The 20,300-nt window shown below is 47.1% G+C and overlaps 1 protein-coding gene across 3 annotated transcripts in view; it reads left to right on the forward strand.

The window, feature by feature from the left end:
• LOC131668240 (protein slit) overlaps positions 1-20,299 on the forward strand; it is a 62,309-nt gene extending 42,010 nt beyond the window's left edge. For all 3 annotated transcript variants that reach the window (XM_058942246.1, XM_058942248.1, XM_058942247.1), the window contains exons 14-31: positions 3,145-3,295; positions 4,173-4,319; positions 4,653-4,724; positions 4,812-4,883; positions 4,964-5,127; positions 7,350-7,551; positions 7,794-7,865; positions 7,944-8,015; positions 8,302-8,373; positions 8,453-8,616; positions 11,238-11,457; positions 11,587-11,896; positions 12,744-12,957; positions 14,515-14,976; positions 16,030-16,326; positions 16,412-16,558; positions 16,685-16,824; positions 17,301-20,299. In XM_058942246.1, coding sequence (XP_058798229.1) covers positions 3,145-3,295; positions 4,173-4,319; positions 4,653-4,724; positions 4,812-4,883; positions 4,964-5,127; positions 7,350-7,551; positions 7,794-7,865; positions 7,944-8,015; positions 8,302-8,373; positions 8,453-8,616; positions 11,238-11,457; positions 11,587-11,896; positions 12,744-12,957; positions 14,515-14,976; positions 16,030-16,326; positions 16,412-16,558; positions 16,685-16,824; positions 17,301-17,387 — 3,065 coding nt within the window. In that variant the 3' untranslated portion in view covers positions 17,388-20,299. The remainder of the gene's footprint in view (positions 1-3,144; positions 3,296-4,172; positions 4,320-4,652; positions 4,725-4,811; positions 4,884-4,963; positions 5,128-7,349; positions 7,552-7,793; positions 7,866-7,943; positions 8,016-8,301; positions 8,374-8,452; positions 8,617-11,237; positions 11,458-11,586; positions 11,897-12,743; positions 12,958-14,514; positions 14,977-16,029; positions 16,327-16,411; positions 16,559-16,684; positions 16,825-17,300) is intronic.
• The last annotated feature ends 1 nt before the right edge of the window (position 20,300 follows it).

Consider the following 20,300-nt stretch of genomic DNA (forward strand, 5'->3'; position numbering starts at 1 on the left):
GTTTGAAAAGTACTTTTCCTAATTTTAGACTCTTGAAATAACACAGAGCAACGTTACTCTTCTTCCCCATGTACACATACATCGTTTTATACATTATCACCTCCCGCTCTCTCTCTGTGCATAACTATCTTCAGGTGCATACGTAACTCCCACCCTTTTTGTGCCCTACATTCGCAAAATAACGTCGTCATCTCATAACCACCTATGTTACCCTCTTTCTATCTCTCTCAGTAGCTATATCGCATAATATTATACGCTTTTGCCCAGCTAGGGAGAAAAAGGGAATTTCTTTTTCCTTTTTTTTTTAATAAATATGCTAAGCAGAACAATCGGGTCTCTCCCCCGAATTTCGCCTAGTTAGCATGTATAAATGCGCAACAGTGCAAAGAGCCAACAGCCGCATGCGGACAGCAAAGGAAAAAGAAAAAAAAAAAAAAAAGACGAGCGCGCGAGAGAAGCGGAGAAGAAGAATGAGCCTCACACGCGATCTCGCGCGAGCACGAGGCCGCTTGTTTTTGCATGATACGCGCGTACATACGTATGCAGAGATACGCGAGCGCGAGAGAGCCGGAGCCCATAACTTTCCCCAAATTATACCGATGAGAGTGCGCATCGCCGCGTCGCGCGAGAATTGATGGCCAAACGCTAGTTGCGCCGACATGACTTTTCTTCTTGCGCGCTTTCGAGCAAAAGAATAATACCCCTCTGAATTATCCGCCATGGCGTCTTCGTCATTTTCTTGCTGCTACTGGCCCAAGGCTGCGTGCTGGCATGCTGTATAAATGATGTATTGTGACGCTCCATTTTGCCGCGTATTCCTCAGCTATTTTTCTTCTCTGAATTGTGCATCTCTTCATCCTTCGCGGTCACATATACTTCTTTCTACGTTTTACGTCCATTTTCATTACGCGACATTCCACAAATGTAATAGCATCGGGTCGCGTTTCAATGAATATTCCTGATATTTTTAGCACGAGCGCCATCAATGCAGCCCGCCACTTCTTTTGGCATAATTTGGAATCGCGAGCGACGCTTAACACTGAACGATGCGGCGTGTATATTAATAGTCCATTCCATTAGCAGCGATATCGACAATACGAGAACTGTGATTGTCTGCCTTTATTCGAATGCAATTTAAATGACAACTTTAACGATATCGTGATTTCCGGGGGAAGTGTAAAAATACGTATATGATGGCGAACCGAGATAGATATCAACTTTTTTTTATTCAATTTGCCTTGGCAAACTTGTATTGGCTTCTCTCATATTCCTGCTTTGCATATAATTCGCTTCAACTTGGCGCGAAGTCGTACGACTGACCTGTTCGTTCTCACGGACTCGCAACTGTAGCGGTTGATTATAACTTCACACCCAAGCTCTCGGCACTCGATAGAAAACGAACCGCGCCGAAGCTAAAACCCATACTTTCGCGGCACACACACACACGCACACACACACACAAGCCCGAAGGAAAAAGAGCTCGCGACTGCAAGTGCACAATCGGCCGTTGCATTGGAATCAGTCGCACGCAAGAAAATTAGCTGGGTAGAGCACGCGAGTGCAGCAACGACGGCGACGGCGGTTCCGCGATTAATTGCGCGATATTGCAGTATACGCGCGCGACTCTCACTCGCCTATTCGAATTATAATCTCGCGAGCTCTGCTACTGCACGCTGCGCCAAGTTATTTACGAGCTCGGATTGTAGAGGATGCCTTTTTTTGCTTCTCTTTAAAAGCTTTTTGTCGTTCTTTTTTTTTTTCCTCTCTCTCTCTCTCTAATTAAGATTTTCAAATGCGAGCGTGTGTTTCGGAAAGCTAACGCGTGTCGTGCACATGTAGCCTTTCGTTTTGCGAATGAGAAGCAAATTGAAACTTATTGAAAATAGATACGCGCGTGCGTATGTGTGTGCAAGGGCCTTCGCGAGGGCACGACGACGTAGGTTGCGAGCTTCGAGAGAGCGAAAGAACAAGACAGCAAGAGGTTTCGCTCGTGTTTTCCGTGAGCGAAATGCTGTTGCTTGAACGAATGTGCTATTGGAATTATTCGAGTTTTGATCTTATTAAATTTATTCATCGCTCGCCATAAGCTTTCGGCTATTAATTACAGCTTTTGCGCGCGCTTCCCAAACACAGACTCATTTATCAAAAGTTTAATTCGCTAAATTAAAATTAACGCGAAAATAAAACATCTTGTATCGTAAATCTTCGTACTCCTCAATTTTCTTTCGTAATAGAGACATTATGTGTATGATAAATGTCAGTTTTCTGTCATATACTAATTGGAAGCGTGGCGATAAAAAATTCATGAGATCTTTTCGGTACATATTCGAGCTCTATCGCCGGATAAATAAGTAGTCTTCGAGCAGAAGAGAGCAATCCGAATGCGGTGCTCGTTTGAAATAGAGAAATTCGATTTCCGTTCGTATGACATTTCCTGTCTAGTGAGAGAGAGAGAAGGGGGGGGGGCAAGAGAAGCAGGCTTATGCTTTCGACACGCGCGAGCAAGAGAAGCAAAAAGAAAGAAGTGAGCCGAGGAATTCGAGGCAGCGCAAAAAACTCAATCCGAGATTTATGTTCTTACGCTCGCGTGGAGTTTATACCTGCCCGCTTCTTCTCTTCTCCTTCTTCTTATTCATCTTCGCATGCAAAAATATACTTTGATTAAATAAGTGGAATACGGCTCTTTGAACTGCTTGACATCCTTGACTGTTCTTTCTTTTTCCTTTGCGTATCAATCATCATCATTATCATCATGATTTTTATCATCATCCCCCTGGTGGCGAGTAAAATTGGAGCAGCTTCCTCTCTCCCTCTGCAAAGTTACTTTACAGCAGTCGGGCACAAGTCGTAAAATAACTTTGCCAAAACTAAAACAATAAATTTACGAGTAGAGCACACTTGTGAGCCCGCTCGCGAATAGAAAAAGGAGGAAGAGAGGGAATAGTCGAGGTGCGGGGGTACAGGGTCGATCGTTCTAATGAACTTTCGTTTGACTTGCGAGAGCGCCTGGTCGAACGAGGTCACTAACTGTCGTTTTCTTTTTGTTCCCTCTCCTTCCCACGACACAACGACGAAAAACAAAAAACAAACAAAAAACGAAAAAAAAAAAAACCACCAAACACCACCTCGTCGTCCGGCCTACAGGCGACGAAGAAGTTTTGACGAAGAGAGCCGGCGAGTGCATCTTACCGGGACCATGCCCAACGTCATGCACCTGCAACGGCGCCACGATCGATTGCTCCAATGAGAATCTCACCGCTATCCCCAAGGATCTGCCTATTTACACGTCTACTCTGTAAGTTTTGCGAGGCAGCCGGCTCCGTCTGCTTCTTCTCTCGGATTATTTGTCTTGGTCTTTGCTTCCGCCGGTGAATTTTCAGAGTCGACGAGCGGCCGACTGATTTGCCTCGTTTTTGTTCGCGAGTCGTTCGTTAGCCGCGCGCCCCTTCGCGGATCAAACGACTCGCGCGATCATCGTTTCTGCACGAGCGATTCGCGCTCCCGGTCGATGTCGATCTTGCGAGCGCTCGGCTTTTTATTCGCAAAAACACGCAATGCATTTTTGCGTGGCACACAAGGAGGACCCCGAGAAAGCAAGAATGCTCCGCGCGCGCGCGCGCGCGCGCGTTCCCAACTGATCGTCATTACTAATGGACGATTCTAGGAGAGCCTGAATATTATACGATTTAATCGAATATTCAAGTGGAAGCGCTAAGTATACCTGGGCGCTAGGCGCTGCTACAGTAGTAATTTATTGACGAGCGCTGAATTATTCAGCGTTAACTTGCTGCCTCCCATTGTCTCGTCATGAAACAATAAAAATAACAGCGCAACGATTGCTGCTTCTACTCTTGCTCTCGTCGGTTGTTATTGCCGGAATCAACGTGCTCTTATAAATAACAAAATAGAGCAAAGAGAGAAGAGCGTAGCGCCCCGTCGATTTAGCTGCAGTTACAATCAATCAAGGACGGATCCGGCGAACAAAACATCGCGAGTAATAATCTCGTTCGACTCACGCGCTCCGCGGACCGTAATATTCCGAATCGATAACGAGGCTAATCGGAACACGCCACTAATTAATAATCACCGGTGGCTTTCGTAATGGCAAACACACACGCGCGCGAGTCAGTCGCTGATTAAGCGAAAAGGTCTCTAATCAGCCGCGTTCGCAGGCTGCTGAAGAACAATGCGATCGAGAAGATCAAAGCGGAGAATATCTTCGAGAAGCTGCCGGAGCTGCAGCACCTCGACCTACGTGGCAACCGGATCTCGCGAATCGAGGCTGGCGCCTTTGAGGGGGCAAACAAGCTGACCGATCTGTGAGTATTTACCGTTGCCTAGACGAGCGCCGCGTACTCTCTGCACACACCTATACCTATCAGGCCTCTCTGCACCTATAACGCGCGCACGGACGTGTTCGATGTTTGTTATTGCGCCATTGCGATTTTTATATAATTAGCCGATCGACTGGAACGCTCGTCCATCTCACGGCCTCCGAATGCCTGGGCTATCGGGTGGAATGTAGCCGCGCGTTGAATAACGAACTGGTTACGTCGACCGAGAGCCTGCAGAGAGGGTGCGCGTCGCCAAAGTTAACGAACGCTCCTCAGTCGGCAAAAAGAGAGGACCGCATGACTGTTTTCTGTTCGCAGGCTATTGTCGGACAACAAGCTGCGGGAGGTGCACACCAAGATGTTCGGCGGCCTGACGAGCTTGAAGAGCCTGTAAGTACGAGTCGCATCAAGTCCTGGCGATGACCCTCTGCGCTCTCCATCTCCCCCGTTCACTCCTTTCTTCCTATTTCTTTTTAGGAATCTCCACGGCAATGCGATCACGTGCATGATGCAGGCGTCTTTCGACAATTTGCCCCACTTGCATTCCATGTGAGTATCATAATGAAGCTTCCGGCCTTGGCCTTCCGAAAAAGTGAGCTTATCGTCGGTCGCGCGTTCCGTTTCCGCAGCAACGTCCAGGGAAATCCGCTGTCTTGCAACTGCCACTTGGCCTGGTTCAGCGAGTGGCTGAAAAAGCACGATAGCGTATCCGTCAGCGGACACTGCCACGATCCGCCTCGCCTCAAGGATGCCGCTATCAACGACATTCCGCGCCACGAGTTCAAGTGCAACAGTGAGTCTCTCTCTCTCTCTCTCTCTTTCTCTCTCTCTCTCTGATAAAGCTGCTTTTCTTTTCTTGCTTCCCTTCTGGGCCGCACTCGTCGCTCGTTTCCTCTTTGATGCATCTGCCAGACAATCTGATAGGCAAATCACCCAACTGCCCGCCGTCCCTTCAGTTCGTTTCGACGTAATTACATTTTTCTTTTTCTTCCGTTTTTCTTTTCGTTTGTTTGTTCGTCGGCTGGCTCTTGTCGTCCTCGTGTTCCATTTTTTTCTCACAATGGGACCTTTTGATTACAATTGAGTTAAAACTGCCGACGACGCGGAACAACTCGGTTTTCTTTTTTATTTATTTTATGTTGCGTCCCCGATCTGCTGATCATCAGCGTTGCAGGTGAATTTTTTGAAGGACCCTACGAGGTGTTCTTGTTTGGTCAAAGCGATGAATGATTCGTCGAACGTAAGCTATACAAATAGCTATAACTTATTTTTACACAATCGTAATGAAAATGCGGGATGAATATATATAACACGTTAAGGACAAACTAAAGCCTCCATAAATGAATAAATTACGAGGCTGCTCGAACACGCGCGAGGCCATAAATTAATCCTAATCGAGCTAAAATATCAGAAAATTTCAACATTGTATTGAAACGCATTGCTATATGGTGAACATTCTGTCGTTAATAATTCACTAAAGCCCTCGCGTACACTCATACAGTGTGCGCGCGCGTGCGCGCGTAATGTCCCAACGATCCATAATTTTTCAGCGTCGTGCTCTGGCGAGGACTTTTCCGTGCGGTGCATGAGCTTCATTTGCATAATTCACGGAAAATCGCACGACTCGATCTCCAAGACATGGCTTATTATCGACGGAGTTCTTTTTTTTCAGTTTTCGTTTAATTGCGGATAATTAGATACGAGTTGCTGGTGCTCGTGACCGCAAGAGCGATCATCTCGCGAGATACCCGATCGGAATGTGTCCGCGAGGTTGCGTATTAATAATAATTAAAGAAAAAACCTGTCGAATCGATTAATATGGCGGAGACGAGAAGAGAACAAAAATCTTCGCGATCAACGGCAGAACAGCCCAGAATAACAAGGTACTTTATCTGATGGCTGTCAATTACATGCCACCCCCGCATTTCTCTCTCTCTTTATATCGGAATTTCCATAAAAACGTTATTCCACTCCATCAAATCGACGTTGCGAATGAATTTCTGTCTCTCTCGGTCGAAAGCACCATCAGCAGCTTTTCCTCTGTTATTCTTCCTTTTTTTTCCCGAATTTTGCATGCGCAACGACTAAAACAATGGGAGTGTGTACGTTCCTATTCTCCATCGCGTCAAATACGATAATTCGCGCGATCGATGTGGTATGGTATGGCTGCCGCGGGGAGAAACCTCAAGCCAGCTCCGGTGACTCTTTTGCCTGACTGTTCGTTTTCCCCTCTTGTCGCGTTGTTCTCGATGCACAGAGCTCGAATGTCCGCGCGCGCGGTCGAAGAGAAAAAAAAATGTGGGTTGCCGCAGCAGCGATGGAGGGTTGCACTCTCCCTGTATTGTCGCGGCAAATTTAATAGTTTTGATGCGCGATTATACGAGGGATTTTTCTCTTGGATGTACATGGGATCGTATTGCGCCTTGCGGTCGCGCCCAGGAGAGGTTTAATCAGAGCGGACGTTTTTATGGGGGTTATTCCAGCTTGATGATATGCCCGCAGTCGCAGAAATTGAACGCTGGATTATGAAAGCCATCGCGTGTGTTTATACGTTCGCGTTATGTTTTTGACGGGCTGACGAATAATAAAGATCGGCTTTCAATTGACGAAGCGAGATTTGCTTTTTTTTCTAGTAGACGATGTAATGCGCACGTTCGGCGTAGATTACGTCGTAATTGAAAACCCCTTTTACCGCGAAAATGCATTCGAGCGAATAATAATTATTAAGCTTGATTGAATTTATTATCGTGGAAATTAGCGAGCTATTCAATGAAGCATTAGAAAGTTGTTATCTTGTTATAATGTCGGGCGCGCGCGATATATCGCATCCGCTAATTTCGCAGAGCACGCGGCGGCGAAGCTGCAGCGCGTCGCTTTAATCCCCGCGTTATTTGGAGAATCCAGGAGGATGCGCACCGCGCCCAGTCCCGTCCCAGCGAAGAGCCCAGCGAAGAGCCCAGCGAAGCGCCCGATATCGGCGTGAAATTCCAAACGGGGAAAAATCTTTTGTCGCAGGTGATAGCGTGGGATGCCTAGGCGACGACTATTGTCCGCCACAATGCAGCTGCGCAGGTTCGGTGGTGCGCTGTTCCCGCTCGCGTCTCACGGAGATCCCGCGCGGCATACCGCCGGAGACGACGGAGCTGTACCTCGACGTGAACGACATCAAGACGATCCAGCCGGAACGTCTTGCTCACCTCAGCATTCTCACGAGGCTGTAAGTCGTAATATCTCTATGCGCGACCTTCGCTCGATAATAAGCGGGGCGGCTGCAGAGAAAGAGAGAGAGAGAGAGAGAGAGAGGCTCTCGCAAGATTAATAGCTCAAACCGCTGCCGAAATCGTATTCCGAAAAGGAAACGGCAAAGAAACGAATATGCGCGCTCTCTGCCGCCAGCCCCTCCTCGTGCGAAATCCAACTGATCGCCGGTAATGATCGTTTTCTCTCTCTCTCCGACAGGGACTTGAGTAACAACCAGATTGGCATGCTGTCGAACGACACGTTCAGAAACCTGACCAACCTCGCGCATCTGTGAGTATGACGAAGCGCACGTGCGTTCGCCAGTCGCGAGAGAGATAGCGAGCTCAATGGGTTTTCATCTGTCCGCAGGATCATTAGCTACAACAAGCTGCAGTGCGTGCAACGTGGCGCGCTCGCCGGCCTCAAGAGTCTTCGCATCATGTACGTACAATAGCAGCAACAGTATCGCAAACCACGCGTTCGGAGCTTTCCCGGATAGCCGTCGTTTTCTCTGTTTGCGTTGAGCGCGCGCGCGCGGTATTATTAAGCCTACGTAGGGCCTCCGGCCGAGGGCAAAATAAAATAACGGAGTGCCTCGCGAGGGAGGCGTCAAATGAATAATGACCGGCTCTCGCGCCTGCCCTCGGTCGAGAAAACCGAAAAAAAAAAGCATCCGAGGCGTCGAAATTGGCGCGCCGAGTCTGAACAATGGGCGAATTTGTTGCAGCTCGCTGCACGGCAACGACATATCGGTGATACCCGAGGGCGCCTTCGAGGACCTCAAATCCGTCACACACATGTAAGTATGAAAAGCCCGTCGGGCCGTGCGCGTCCCGTCTGCGGGTCTCTGTATATCGGCGGCATTAAACCTGTTTTAGTGCTCTGGGCTCCAACCCATTGTACTGCGACTGCAACATGCGCTGGCTGGCCGAATGGGTGAAGCGAGACTACGTCGAGCCGGGCATCGCGCGCTGTGCCGAGCCCGCGAGTATGAAGGACAAGCTTCTGCTCACCACGCCGGCTAGTTCCTTTCTGTGCAAAAGTAAGTGTCTCTTTTACTTTTCTTATGGAACTCTCACTTGAAAAACTTGTCTCTGTATCTTTGTTTTTGCCTCGGCGGTTACTCGCAGCGAAACTACCGCCAGCCCGCCTGTACGTATACACGTGCACTCTTTAATTGCGGCCAATTCATTCGCTGCGAGGAATTCCGAGGGAGTCCGACTGTGTGTGTGTGCGTGCTTTCTTTTTTTCGGCCGTTGTGCTTGCGTTACCTACCTACTATTCTACACTCGCAGTCTTCGTTCCTTTTTTTTTGCGCCTGTTTCTCGTCTTTTATTGTAGCGAGGAGGTTCTCTAGATTAGCGCTGTTTTTGCGTGGCTGCTGCAGTTTTCTTTCTTCTCTTTCCCTCTATCTCTCTTCCCTTCGTCTCATTCATTTTGCCGTTGGAACTAGCGCGAGCACTTCGGCATTGGGGATTTTTTTTTCTATTTCGACTGCACGGAAGGCTGTCTTTTTGGAAAATTAAACGAATGACGTCGTCGAATTATAGCCATTTCACGCGGCTCTAATCATTCTTCCTTCCTGCGCATGCCTTTCATTATAATCAAATAAAAATTCATTTTAACGTTCACCTTCATCTATAGTCATCGCTGTAAATTACTTTGACATTCCGGAAGTTCTCCAATGTGTGCGAGCTCGTGGCTTTTACACATTGTTTTATTAGCACTAAAAACGTACGCTAAAACGCATTAATATATATACGCAACTCTCACGCATTCCGCGGAATATACGTATATTCCCCGAAGGTTTTCGATCCATTTCTGACGTGTCGCGCGTCGCTCTCTATCCTTAATACTCTGCGCGTAAAAACGATTTTTATGATCGCGAGAGCCGCTGCGTGCTCCGCTCTTTATAGCATGGCTACAATTACGCCAATAAAATTCTCTCTCTTCTCATAACCATAATCGACTGAAACTACCTTAGGCGCGATAAAAAAAAGAATGGACGAGCGGCGCGTGTTCGTACCGTTAAAATTTGGCGCGGAGTAAAAGGGAAAAAAAGAAAGAAAAAAAAGAGGGAACAGCAAACAAACGTCGTAACGCGCGATTTCCCTAATTAAGGCAAAAAACCGGGGCTGCCGTGCGAGACAGAAAAAGAGAGAAAGCTAAAGCAGCGCGTCGCCGACGGGAGCTTGGCACGAAGTCAACGAGAAAAGCCCTTCGCCGTAAAAATAAATTCGCCGTTTCCTTCGCCCACCAGGCCACCCGGCTGCCCGCGCGAGCGCGACTATATTTAAGAGCTGCTCTCTCCGAATTATGCAATTTTGTACGAATGTAATACAAACGACGCCCTTAATAATGCGCGCGTGCGACGCGCGGATCCTCGCATAAATTCTGAATCAATCGTTGAGCTTTTTCTCCTTTCGCGTCGCGTACACACGCTGCGAGAAGATAAATCAATCGGATGCGCGCGATACCAAAAGCTCGCGTGGACAATGAGAAAAATTATTGCCCTCGCGCCTGCGCAGATTGTTTTCTCTCTCGCGCTCTCTCTCTCTCTCTCTCTCTCTCTCTCTCTTTTGACTTTCCGCTTTTTTACAAACCGAAAGCCAATGAAAATCTTCAGGTTATTTATTGCCCGAACAGTCGCGTTTTTCCGCGAGGCCGGTGCGAGCTTTTTTATTTATCTGTAGCAACGGCAAACAGTCGAGCTTTTTTTTTCGACGCGCGATGTACACGCGAACACGTGCGCGCGATATCTGCGAATTTCCCCGAGGGGTAATGAAATTCCGAGGTGGTGTGTAGGCGACGGCGTAAATAATGTGTATGAGACGACGCGTCTTTCGATGTTTATAAACCGAAAATCGATCACACACACTGCACGTAAATGGATCGGATATTGCACGGCGCGATGTGTGTATACTTTATGGCACACTGACTTTGTATGTTATATTACCATTCTGCTCGTATCTATATATGTTCATACAGACGTTCATGAGCTTTTTTTCCCTTTTACCGATGGGAGCTGGCGCACGCATGCCTCGTCGATTTTTAATCCAGACGAATAGCTGGCGAGTTGTATTGTTATTAAGCTCGGGAGCTCTCTTGGATTTTTCGTTAAATCCGCGCCGTTGCTGATCCATTCGGGAAAACGCGCGCGAGCAAGTTTCTAGTAGTCCGGATAATTAGCGATTTCCCGAGAAGTTTTCTCTCTCCGCGAGAGAACTTTGTTCCCGCGAAAAGGCTTTCTTTGTCCCTTTTTGGCTGCACCAGTTCCAAGACGCGAAACTCGCTTTGTCGCTGCGCATAATCACTGCTGCTCGCACTTTTTGTTTTGGCTCACTCTGCCACTGCTCAGCGCAACTTGTACATGTACAGAGTGTCGCGGGGATTTGTTTGACAACTTTGTCTTGATCCGATCGCGCTAATGACGACTGCACTCGTAGCAAACTTTATTAATATCGAGAGAGAGAGAAAGAGAGAGAGAGAGAGAATCACAGGCAAAGTTGTTCAATGAAGGGACTCTCTGAAATATTATATTGTCAGTATTGAATTATATGTGCTGGTCGATTGAATGTTTAAAGAAAAGAAAAAAACCAGACGCGTCGGCGGTGCTACATACTAAAATTAATCTCATTAATCGTAGACCTTTCTTCCGCGCAGCCAAACAACAGCCAGCCGACGTCCTGGCGAAATGCAACGTGTGTTATACAACGCCCTGCCAAAACGGAGGACTATGCGAGGCGTTACCGAACAAACACTTTCGTTGCAAATGCGCACCAGGATATCACGGGGACCGGTGTCAACATAAAATTGACGCGTGCTATGGAAATCCTTGCCGGAACGCCGGAACTTGCAAAGTACTGGAGGAAGGAAGATTCAGGTGACTCTTACTTCCCCTCTCTCTTCCCGCTCGCTTGATTAACAATAGCGCCACTTGTAACGCTTTCGAGACGAGACGAATCGCGGCCCGCGGGTATTCACGATTTGCGCGTGCTTTCTGTGTTCGCAGTTGCAACTGTGCACCCGGATACGAGGGACTCCGATGTGAGACCAACATCGACGACTGCGTCAAGCACAAGTGCGAGAACAACGCCACCTGCCACGACCTCGTACAGGCCTACCGATGCGACTGCCTACCAGGATTTACCGGCGAGTACTGCCAGGCAAAAATACCCTTTTGCTCAAAAGAACACAATCCTTGCAAGAACGGAGGCAGATGCGTCGACCACCAGACCCACTACGCGTGCGAGTGCCCCGTCGGTTTCGCCGGCCTCAATTGCACTGACAACCTCGATGACTGCGATAATAATTTATGCCAGGTATATCCTTCACCCTCGCAAACGCTCTATCAGCATTCCATTTTCTCATTTCGTATCGGTCATCCGATAACACTTGTGTTTATTTAGAGTCTCGTTATGCAGGCGCGTGGATTTATCCTTTTGTGTCGGCATCCATTTGCCAACACAATTATGCCAATCAAACGGATGAGTTCGTTGAACAAACTTCGATTCAGGACGATATTTTCGGAATGGCGCTTCAATCGATGCGCAGCAATTATTATTTCTCAATGTTATATAAGCTGCAGCGTAGGAAACGTAACGAGCTGGCATTGGGTTTTCCCCTTTAACCTTTTTTATATGTATCTTTGCAAATCGTCATTAGAGATGCACAGAAAAAAGGTTTTTAAAGCCGAGCTCGGTAATAGCATCGCAATTACAGAGGGAAAACGTGTATCAAACTAATTTCCCGTGGCCGACAAAGCGAGAGCAAGGAAAAAAAAGCTTACGAGGTCACGAAATCCTCTTAAAAGAAAGGGAAAGAAAAGAGCACCCAAAAGCAGAGGCAGAGATAGACAGGTAGTGGAAGAGCTTTTCCGGGTCGCTCAATCAGCGCTTTTACAAGTCGTAAACGCCGGATGAGTGTGCCGCGCCGCGTGACACGAGTCGCTGCACGTGCTATACCACTCTCGCCGCGAACGAATCGTATAAACGTAACCGTGTAAAAAGATCAAGGGAGAAGAAAAGCAGGGGAGAATCTCGTCGACAAATAACGACTTTAGCCTTGATGGCGCATTAAATCAATTAAGTAAGACAGAGAGAGAGAGAGAGAGAGAGAGAGAGAGAGAGAGAAAACACAATAAGCCACTGGCGTTGTTTTGCTTCGCAGAATGGTGCTACATGCATCGATGGCATAAACAACTACGAGTGTAAGTGCGCACCAGATTATACAGGGAGGTACTGCGAAGTTGCACCATCAACTGCCTTACTATACCCTCAAACTAGTCCGTGTGCTCATCATGATTGCCAACATGGTGTTTGTTTCCTACCATCGCCGGGTTCTGGAGCTGATTACCTGTGCCAGTGCCATTCTGGTTATACTGGTCAGTATGATACCAACAGCTGTCAATTATAATCTTCTTCCTCCTCCTTCGTACAATGCTAATTCAATGCGCCGCTAATCTCGAATTCATTGGGTTAACTTCGTGGCGGGGGGCGGGGAGGGGGGGCTTGAATAGACACATTGATAAGGAAAAAAGCGATTTTAATGAGACAAATTGGCCAAAGGATGACCGCATATTAAGCATTTTAACTGATAATATCATTACACGCGGTATTCACTGGTACGGCCGCGAATCGCGGGCACTTAAAAATCGATATATCCTACTGCGCTCCTCATGATGTGCCACTCGAGCGAGAGAGAAAAAAAACACCTCGAACGCATCCATTGAAATTAAAGAGCCATTAGAAACCCATTCATACTCGCGCTCTGACTTGTCGGTGCGGTTCGGACGTTTGAATAAATGTGAAATGCATATTCACGTTCGCTCCTGGCTCTTCTGCTATGTTTTTCTCCTCTTGCGCTCGGCCCGCAATAGTCCGGACTGGTTCTCAAGCGTCGCTCTTCAATTAACCACCGAGAGCGTGCATCCAGCATGATAATTATCTAAACTTCTTCGACGTAAATGCTGACGACCGGCGCGGAAAAAAAGGAATAAGGAGAAAAGCATTTGCACGCGCGTGGCGCGGAAAATTGACTTTAACGATTGCCGAGGCGGCGAGAAAAGTTCTCGCGCGCACGCGAGAAATACGGCTCGGCGTGTGCGAGCGCGAGGAGGAGTAGGATATTTCTCGGATGACGAATGCTGCGCGAGCTTAATTGCCCGTGAGCTACGAGCCCAAGATACATAAATCGTTTGCTCTTTCTCGCGAGCGAAGGAGAGAGAGTTGGGATTTACATGCGCGCTCTCTGTGTTTTATGAATTTTCAACCGCTGATATTTTTGGCTTGTAATACCCTTTCTCTCTGTTATTAGCGTATATTTGAGTTTCGCGGTCGCGTTGCATTTCGCGAGAGCAAAACATTCTCCTTCCTGCCGTTTACTTTTAAATGCACTGATTATCTCGTAATTGTTTAGAGTCCATTCGGCGCGTGTGTATTTTCGGAGTGACTCTGCGCGTTAAAATGGAAATTCCACGGTCAATGAAATATCTATGCATTCTTAAGTAGACACGGAAGGGAACGCGTGGATGCCAATACATTTGGAATTTTTACGAGATGGAAATAAACGTGGGCCGTTTTGAAAAAAGGGGAAAAAAAGGAAAAAAAAGAAAAAAAAAGGCAGAATAGAGGGGAATAAAATAAAAATTGACCTTCGAATTTCACGGCACGAGCGTGCAATCGTTCAGAGGCTCTCTCCATTTGGCGCCAGCGACACACCCTACTTTATTTGGCCGTACGCGCGTACGAAAAAAATGCGAAGATGGGAGTGCGTATAGCGGATGCTGTGCCCGTCTATCGAATTTCATCAATCTAAAGCGCGGGCACGGAAGCATCGTATCGCGTTTTTTTGGCGAAGCTTGTGCGAGGGGAGAGGAGAGCAGGCGAGGTTTGATAACGGAGGATGCACATGCGTAAGTGGTATTGCGTTTGTAAAACAGGCAAGAGGTGTGAGTACATGACAAGTCTGAGCTTTATCGATAACAACTCGCTGGTCGAGTTCGAGCCACTTCGCACACGGCCCGAGGCAAACGTGACGATTATTTTTACGACGAGCCAGGAGAACGGAGTACTGCTTTATGATGGGCAAAGCAGCGAACACTTGGCCGTGGAGCTGTTCATGGGTCGAGTGCGCGTCTCGTACGACGTCGGCAACTACCCGACATCGACGATGTACAGTTACGAGCAGGTGTCCGACGGCAAGCCCCACATGGCCGAGCTGCTGGCGATCAAGAAGAACTTTACCATGCGCATCGATCGCGGTCCAGCCCGAAGTATCATCAACGACGGCCCCAAGGACTACCTCAAGCTCACCAAGCCGATGTACGTCGGGGGCGTTGCCACGGAGACTGCCAGTGTCGCCTTCACCGAATTCCATTTGCGCAACATTACGAGCTTTCGGGGTAAGTCCTTCGCTGCGATATTGACTCGCGCCCGGTGCGCGTTCTACGCTGCGGGCCGCGACGTCGCAATTCAATTGATCATCGATACCTCCGCGAACAATGCCTGCATAAACCATTGACGACTTGGGCCTGCCCCCGGCCTGCGGGCGCCCACTTGAGTCGTTCGACGTAAGAACGTCGACGCGTGCGGGGGCCGAGCGCCAACCGCGAGGAGAGAAGCGCGACCCTTACTCCCGCCGAGGAAGCGCTCGTGTTTACGAGCGGCTTTCCCGACGCGCGTTCGCGCTTCCGTTCTTTTACCCCCATGCAAATTTTATCACCGATCAATGCCAAGTCGCCTTGCCGCGCCGACAATTTTGCCCCTCTTCGGCGTCATCCGACATCCATTGGCGCAGGCCTTCCAATGGATATTCCTCTTTTCTCTTCGATTGATCGATTGCCCGGTTTTTTTTTATTTATTTATACGCGACAGCTCGTTTTTCATAATAATTGCCGACAGTCCGATGGAGCACTTTTTCATCATGGGACAAGGCAGTTTGTGCGATATCTGTCTGAATCGCGACGCAAATCACCTATCGAATGCACTTGGCACGCTCATCGAAGCTCGTATTCTCGGCAAATTTAGCCTATTCCAATTGATCTTAAGTTTTGGCTCTTGGGCTTTGCGCGGAACGATTCACATACGACAGCTATTGACCGAGATTTTTCCGTAAAGAAGCTTCCGAAAAAGGAAAAAGCACAGCGCGCGGGCTGCTATCGATGTTCGCCAAATCATAGAAAGTTGACGTGGCAACAGTTACTTATTATTTTCCATTTCTCTCGCGGACCGGGGGGGGGGCGGTTAAGACTAAAACTTTTCATAAATCCGAAGCAGCAGCAGCCACCATACCAGCACACAACACGAGTCCGCAGAAATTGCGAAAGTTTCCAAATTAAAAGTTTGATTGCGAATAGGACGTCGCGCAACCGAGCACTATCCAATAAAAAAAAAGAAAAGGAAGCAAGACAAAATTAAATAAAATCTGCCGGTTATTTGTCGACGCGCGTGCGTAGGTTGTATCTCGGAGATGTGGATCAACCACAAGTTAGTGGACTTTAACAACGCGGCGAAAATGAGCGGAGTGCAGCCTGGTTGCGGCGGCAACGACGACGAGGACGAGGAAGCCGACGAAGCTGCTTCTGCTGCGACGAGTAACAACGGCGACAGCAAGGTCCGCGGTAGCGCCAACAGTGCCGACATTGCGGACAGTGTGCAAGTGGACAACGCCGATCAACTGCTACCTCATTTGCCACCAGCGACGCCGCAACAGCAGCAGCAGCAGCAACAGCAGCACGTTCACGAGCATTCCGGTCGGTATCACGCGACTACGACGACGACGACGACGACGACGATGGTAATGACGGTGACGACGCACGGTTCGATTGTTTGTTGCAGACTTCGCAGTTCTGTCCAGTTCCAGTAATATCGATCCTTGCGCTCGACACGAGTGCAAAAAGGGCTCCACATGCGAACGCGCGCCCTTCGGCACCGGTTACACGTGCAAATGCCAGATTGGCTGGCAGGGCAGATATTGCGAGAAAGGTAAATAACTCTATATCACGAACAAATACGAAAAAGAAAAAAGTATAATTTGAGCTTTACCTTTGTACGCTGAGAATGATAAAAAACTGGGCTTTGTTTGCTTTCTGTTTGGTCGGTTTCATGTAGCGCCAACATGCCGAAAGGAGCACATTCGCGAGTACTATACTGCGAACGGCTGCCGAAGTCGAAGACCCGTGAAGCTCGCTAAATGTTGGGGCAGCTGTGGTAATTCCTGCTGCTTGCCACGCAAGACCAAGAGGCGCAAGGTTGGTGTTTGTGGGCGAATATTTGCTCGACGTTTTCACGCGAGCGCGAGCTGAATCTCAGCTGGTTGAAATGCATTGCCGGCTACTAGCCTTTGCGAACCGATGGGTTATATTGCAACATTGAAACGAACCAATTTACACCTTAAATAACTCGTTAACGAAACTGGTTAACTTTTAAGAGAGGAAATCCGTGCGAGAATTTTCTTTTCCTTTATTTTCTTAATTGGAAACGTTCGTTCCAATTAAGCACTGGCATTACTGTGAAAATGGGTCTATCATTTTTGTTCTCTTTTTCCTCCGTCCGTTGCGCTACTCCAGCTTGAGCAGCAGCGAAAACCCAAGCGGTGATTTTTCTCGAGCTGCGAGCTTGTCGCCGAAAGCACAATACAAGGTGGAGAGAGTCGCGGCGAAGAGAAGAGAAGAAGCTGGCGCGAGGCGCATGCGCGCAATGTAATAAGACTGTTGTGATATTGCAGATCCGGCTAATTTGCAGCGACGGCACCCGCTACACCAAGGACGTGGACCTGGTGCGCAAGTGCACGTGCACGCGCAAGTGCTACTAACGCCTCTCCCCCGGGGTGCCGTAATACACCGAGGCGTCGAGTCGCCGCTGGCGCCGCCGCCACCTCCTTGCTCCCCCTTGGCCCGAAATATCTGCGCGCGCGAAGGCGGAAAAGGCTTCAACGGCAGAGTGCGAGACGCGTATTAACCAAGTTTCGCTTGCGAGGCTATTCCCTCGCGCATCAGCTACGTTCTCCAGAAAACCCCCCGTTCTCCGAACCCCCGAACCAGCCGGCCTCCTCCTCCTTCTCCTCCTCGCTCCTCCTCTTATCTCTGTCTGTGCTTGTGAACCTCCCTCGAAACAACGCGATGCGACGTATGTGTAACGACTGCCATCCTATTGTAAGGCCGCTCGATTATCAAACTAGATAAAACTGCTACGAATGGCGAGTGCGTAGAGATGAAACGACTGCTTAATGGACGGATAACTGCTTAGGCCTCTCGCGCGCGCCCGATACACGATATCCCGTGCGTGCGCGCTGGCCTAGATTATAATTAATCAACATACACACACATACGCGCGCGCGCGCGCGCACATACACACTCGCGACAATGGCTGCTGCGTGCAATGCTACCGGCAATAGCGCCGACAGACCAACGGCAAACACCTTTTTTATATCGCAGGAATTACTAGATGTGCAAGTATTAGTCGTTAAGTGCGTATCGAGCATCGCGCGCATTATACTTATACATACGAATATATAGATATATAGATGAATGATATATATTATCCCGCTGCTCCGCTGACGTGATCGTTCGATGATGAGACTCCAAGCGAATGACAGATGGATTATCGACGAGCTACGCTGCACTCGCTCTCTCGGTGAGTGAATATATCGAGTTAGAAACATCATTTGTTAGCCTGCCCCACTCCCATTCCACTTTCAAAGTCGAATTAGCATAGAGCTCTTGTTACTTTTGACGCGGCACGTCGAAAAGGTAAGAAGAGACTCCACCCTTAGAGTATACCATAACTCAGCCGCGCTACATGCTTGCCCGAGCAAATTCGACTGGCGTGCCCCCTCCTCCCCCGCCCCTCACACACAACCAACCTCCCACCGCCCGTTTCCTTCCACACGCGTTGTACATATACGTCGCGGCCCATCATAAAATACGTACGTACGAAGCATTCGTTAAATAGATAAAAGAACGTTAAGTACCGCAAGAAAAAAAAGACAAAGCAGTGTCTCTCCATAAGTACAAGCGACGACGTTATAGTATTTGCATTTAATGTAAAATTAAAGTTTATAAACGCAATAACTGTATTATCCGAGCGAGCGCGTGCTTTCACGTTGTTATACGTACGGCTGTTGATGTTTTTTCGCTTTTTTTTCCCCCAAAGAAAGCCTTCGACGAGCACCAAAAACGTATGGTAAATGAATTTGAAATATCGGACGAGCGTGTGGAAGAGAGGCTCTCTTTCTTTTTATTTTCTTTATGCTGCATGTGCGAGCGCGCGCTCCGATACTGTGCTAAATATTTAAAGAGAAACATTGACGTTTAAGGTTCACATCAGAGAAAAAACAAGCCGGATATGCACACTCACATCATACACACAAGCATGTATTTATTTTAAGCAGTAAGATTTACTTGCCTTCGCCTTCAATTGTAATTATTGCTGAATTTTTTGAATTTATATTTTAATTATACTACTATTGTATTATTACATATTATTTGTATTTAAAACAAATTATTTACGCATACGTACGAACACACCAATCGAGTGATATTTTAAATATATACTTTGAATGTTTTTTTCTTTTAAGTTGTCAGATATATGAGAAAATAATGTTGCAATTTCGGTGAGCTTTGCGCGAGCGAACTGAGATTTAAAGGATAAAAACAAAGACAAATCCCATATACAATGACGTCAAGTAAATTCATCGTAGATATTTCAAGCAGCAATTTTTATTTGGCTTTTCTTTTGACTTTACGTCTTGATTCATATTATAACAAACTTTTTTTACGGGATGTATATTTCACAAACGTCAACTTTGTTTTATTATTTTTGATTTTAATTGATGTTTTATTGCTACCCCCTCTTAGTTTTATTCGAAATTGATTTGCACCTGAGTATCACGATAAAGTTACTTCGTGCGCGCATTAATTCTCAAACAGTTCAGTATTTACGAGATTGCGCGATGACTTTAGTTAAGTATCCGGACTGCGTTATAATTTTTACAAACAACCGTCAATGCAAAAAGCGGTTAAATAGCAGTATGGCATAATCGATACCGTAATAATATTGTACTAACGTGCCTCGTCGCGTCGAGGCAATTAAATCTGCTCGCAGACTTTGTAAACGAACCGATTCTAGTTATTGAAGCATCCAAGATTGCCGTAGATTTGTAAAACTTTAGGACTGCCGATAAAAATAAGCAAAAAGCAAACAAACAAACACTGAATGTCACCTTGCTTTTGGTGTAGGGTGTGCTATTGTAAATTCGTCGAAACGAAAAAACAATTTTTTTTATAAGATTGTAGGTCTTCCTTCGTGGGTGCTTCGGTTCTCCATAATAACGATTATAAAGTGAAAAAAAACGAAAATAATGTCACGTGTGCTTCATGCCTCATATTATAGATATAAATATATATAAATATAGATAAATTTTTTATTCGAATAATAAACCCCTATAAACGGCTATAATGTATTTACTCAGCTCAACTACCCAGATACACCGGCCAGGATTTTTGTATAAAAATAAAAAATCAAATAGAATAATGAATAAAGAAATATACATTAAAATACAAACCACAATTCATGAGAGTAACAATAACGATTTTCTGCGATGGGAATTGATTGCTCATTTTTCGCTGTCAATTTTGAATGTGGAAAATACCCCAAAAAAATGTTTCAACTGTAATTGTTTAGAAGCGCCTAGCAAGAAAAAAAAGTATGGCAAATCAGGGTTAGC

The sequence above is a fragment of the Phymastichus coffea genome, unplaced genomic scaffold, assembly GCF_024137745.1.
Source record: "Phymastichus coffea isolate CEN01 unplaced genomic scaffold, Cenicafe_Pcof_1.1 PCOF00075, whole genome shotgun sequence".
Lineage (NCBI taxonomy): Eukaryota > Metazoa > Arthropoda > Insecta > Hymenoptera > Eulophidae > Phymastichus > Phymastichus coffea.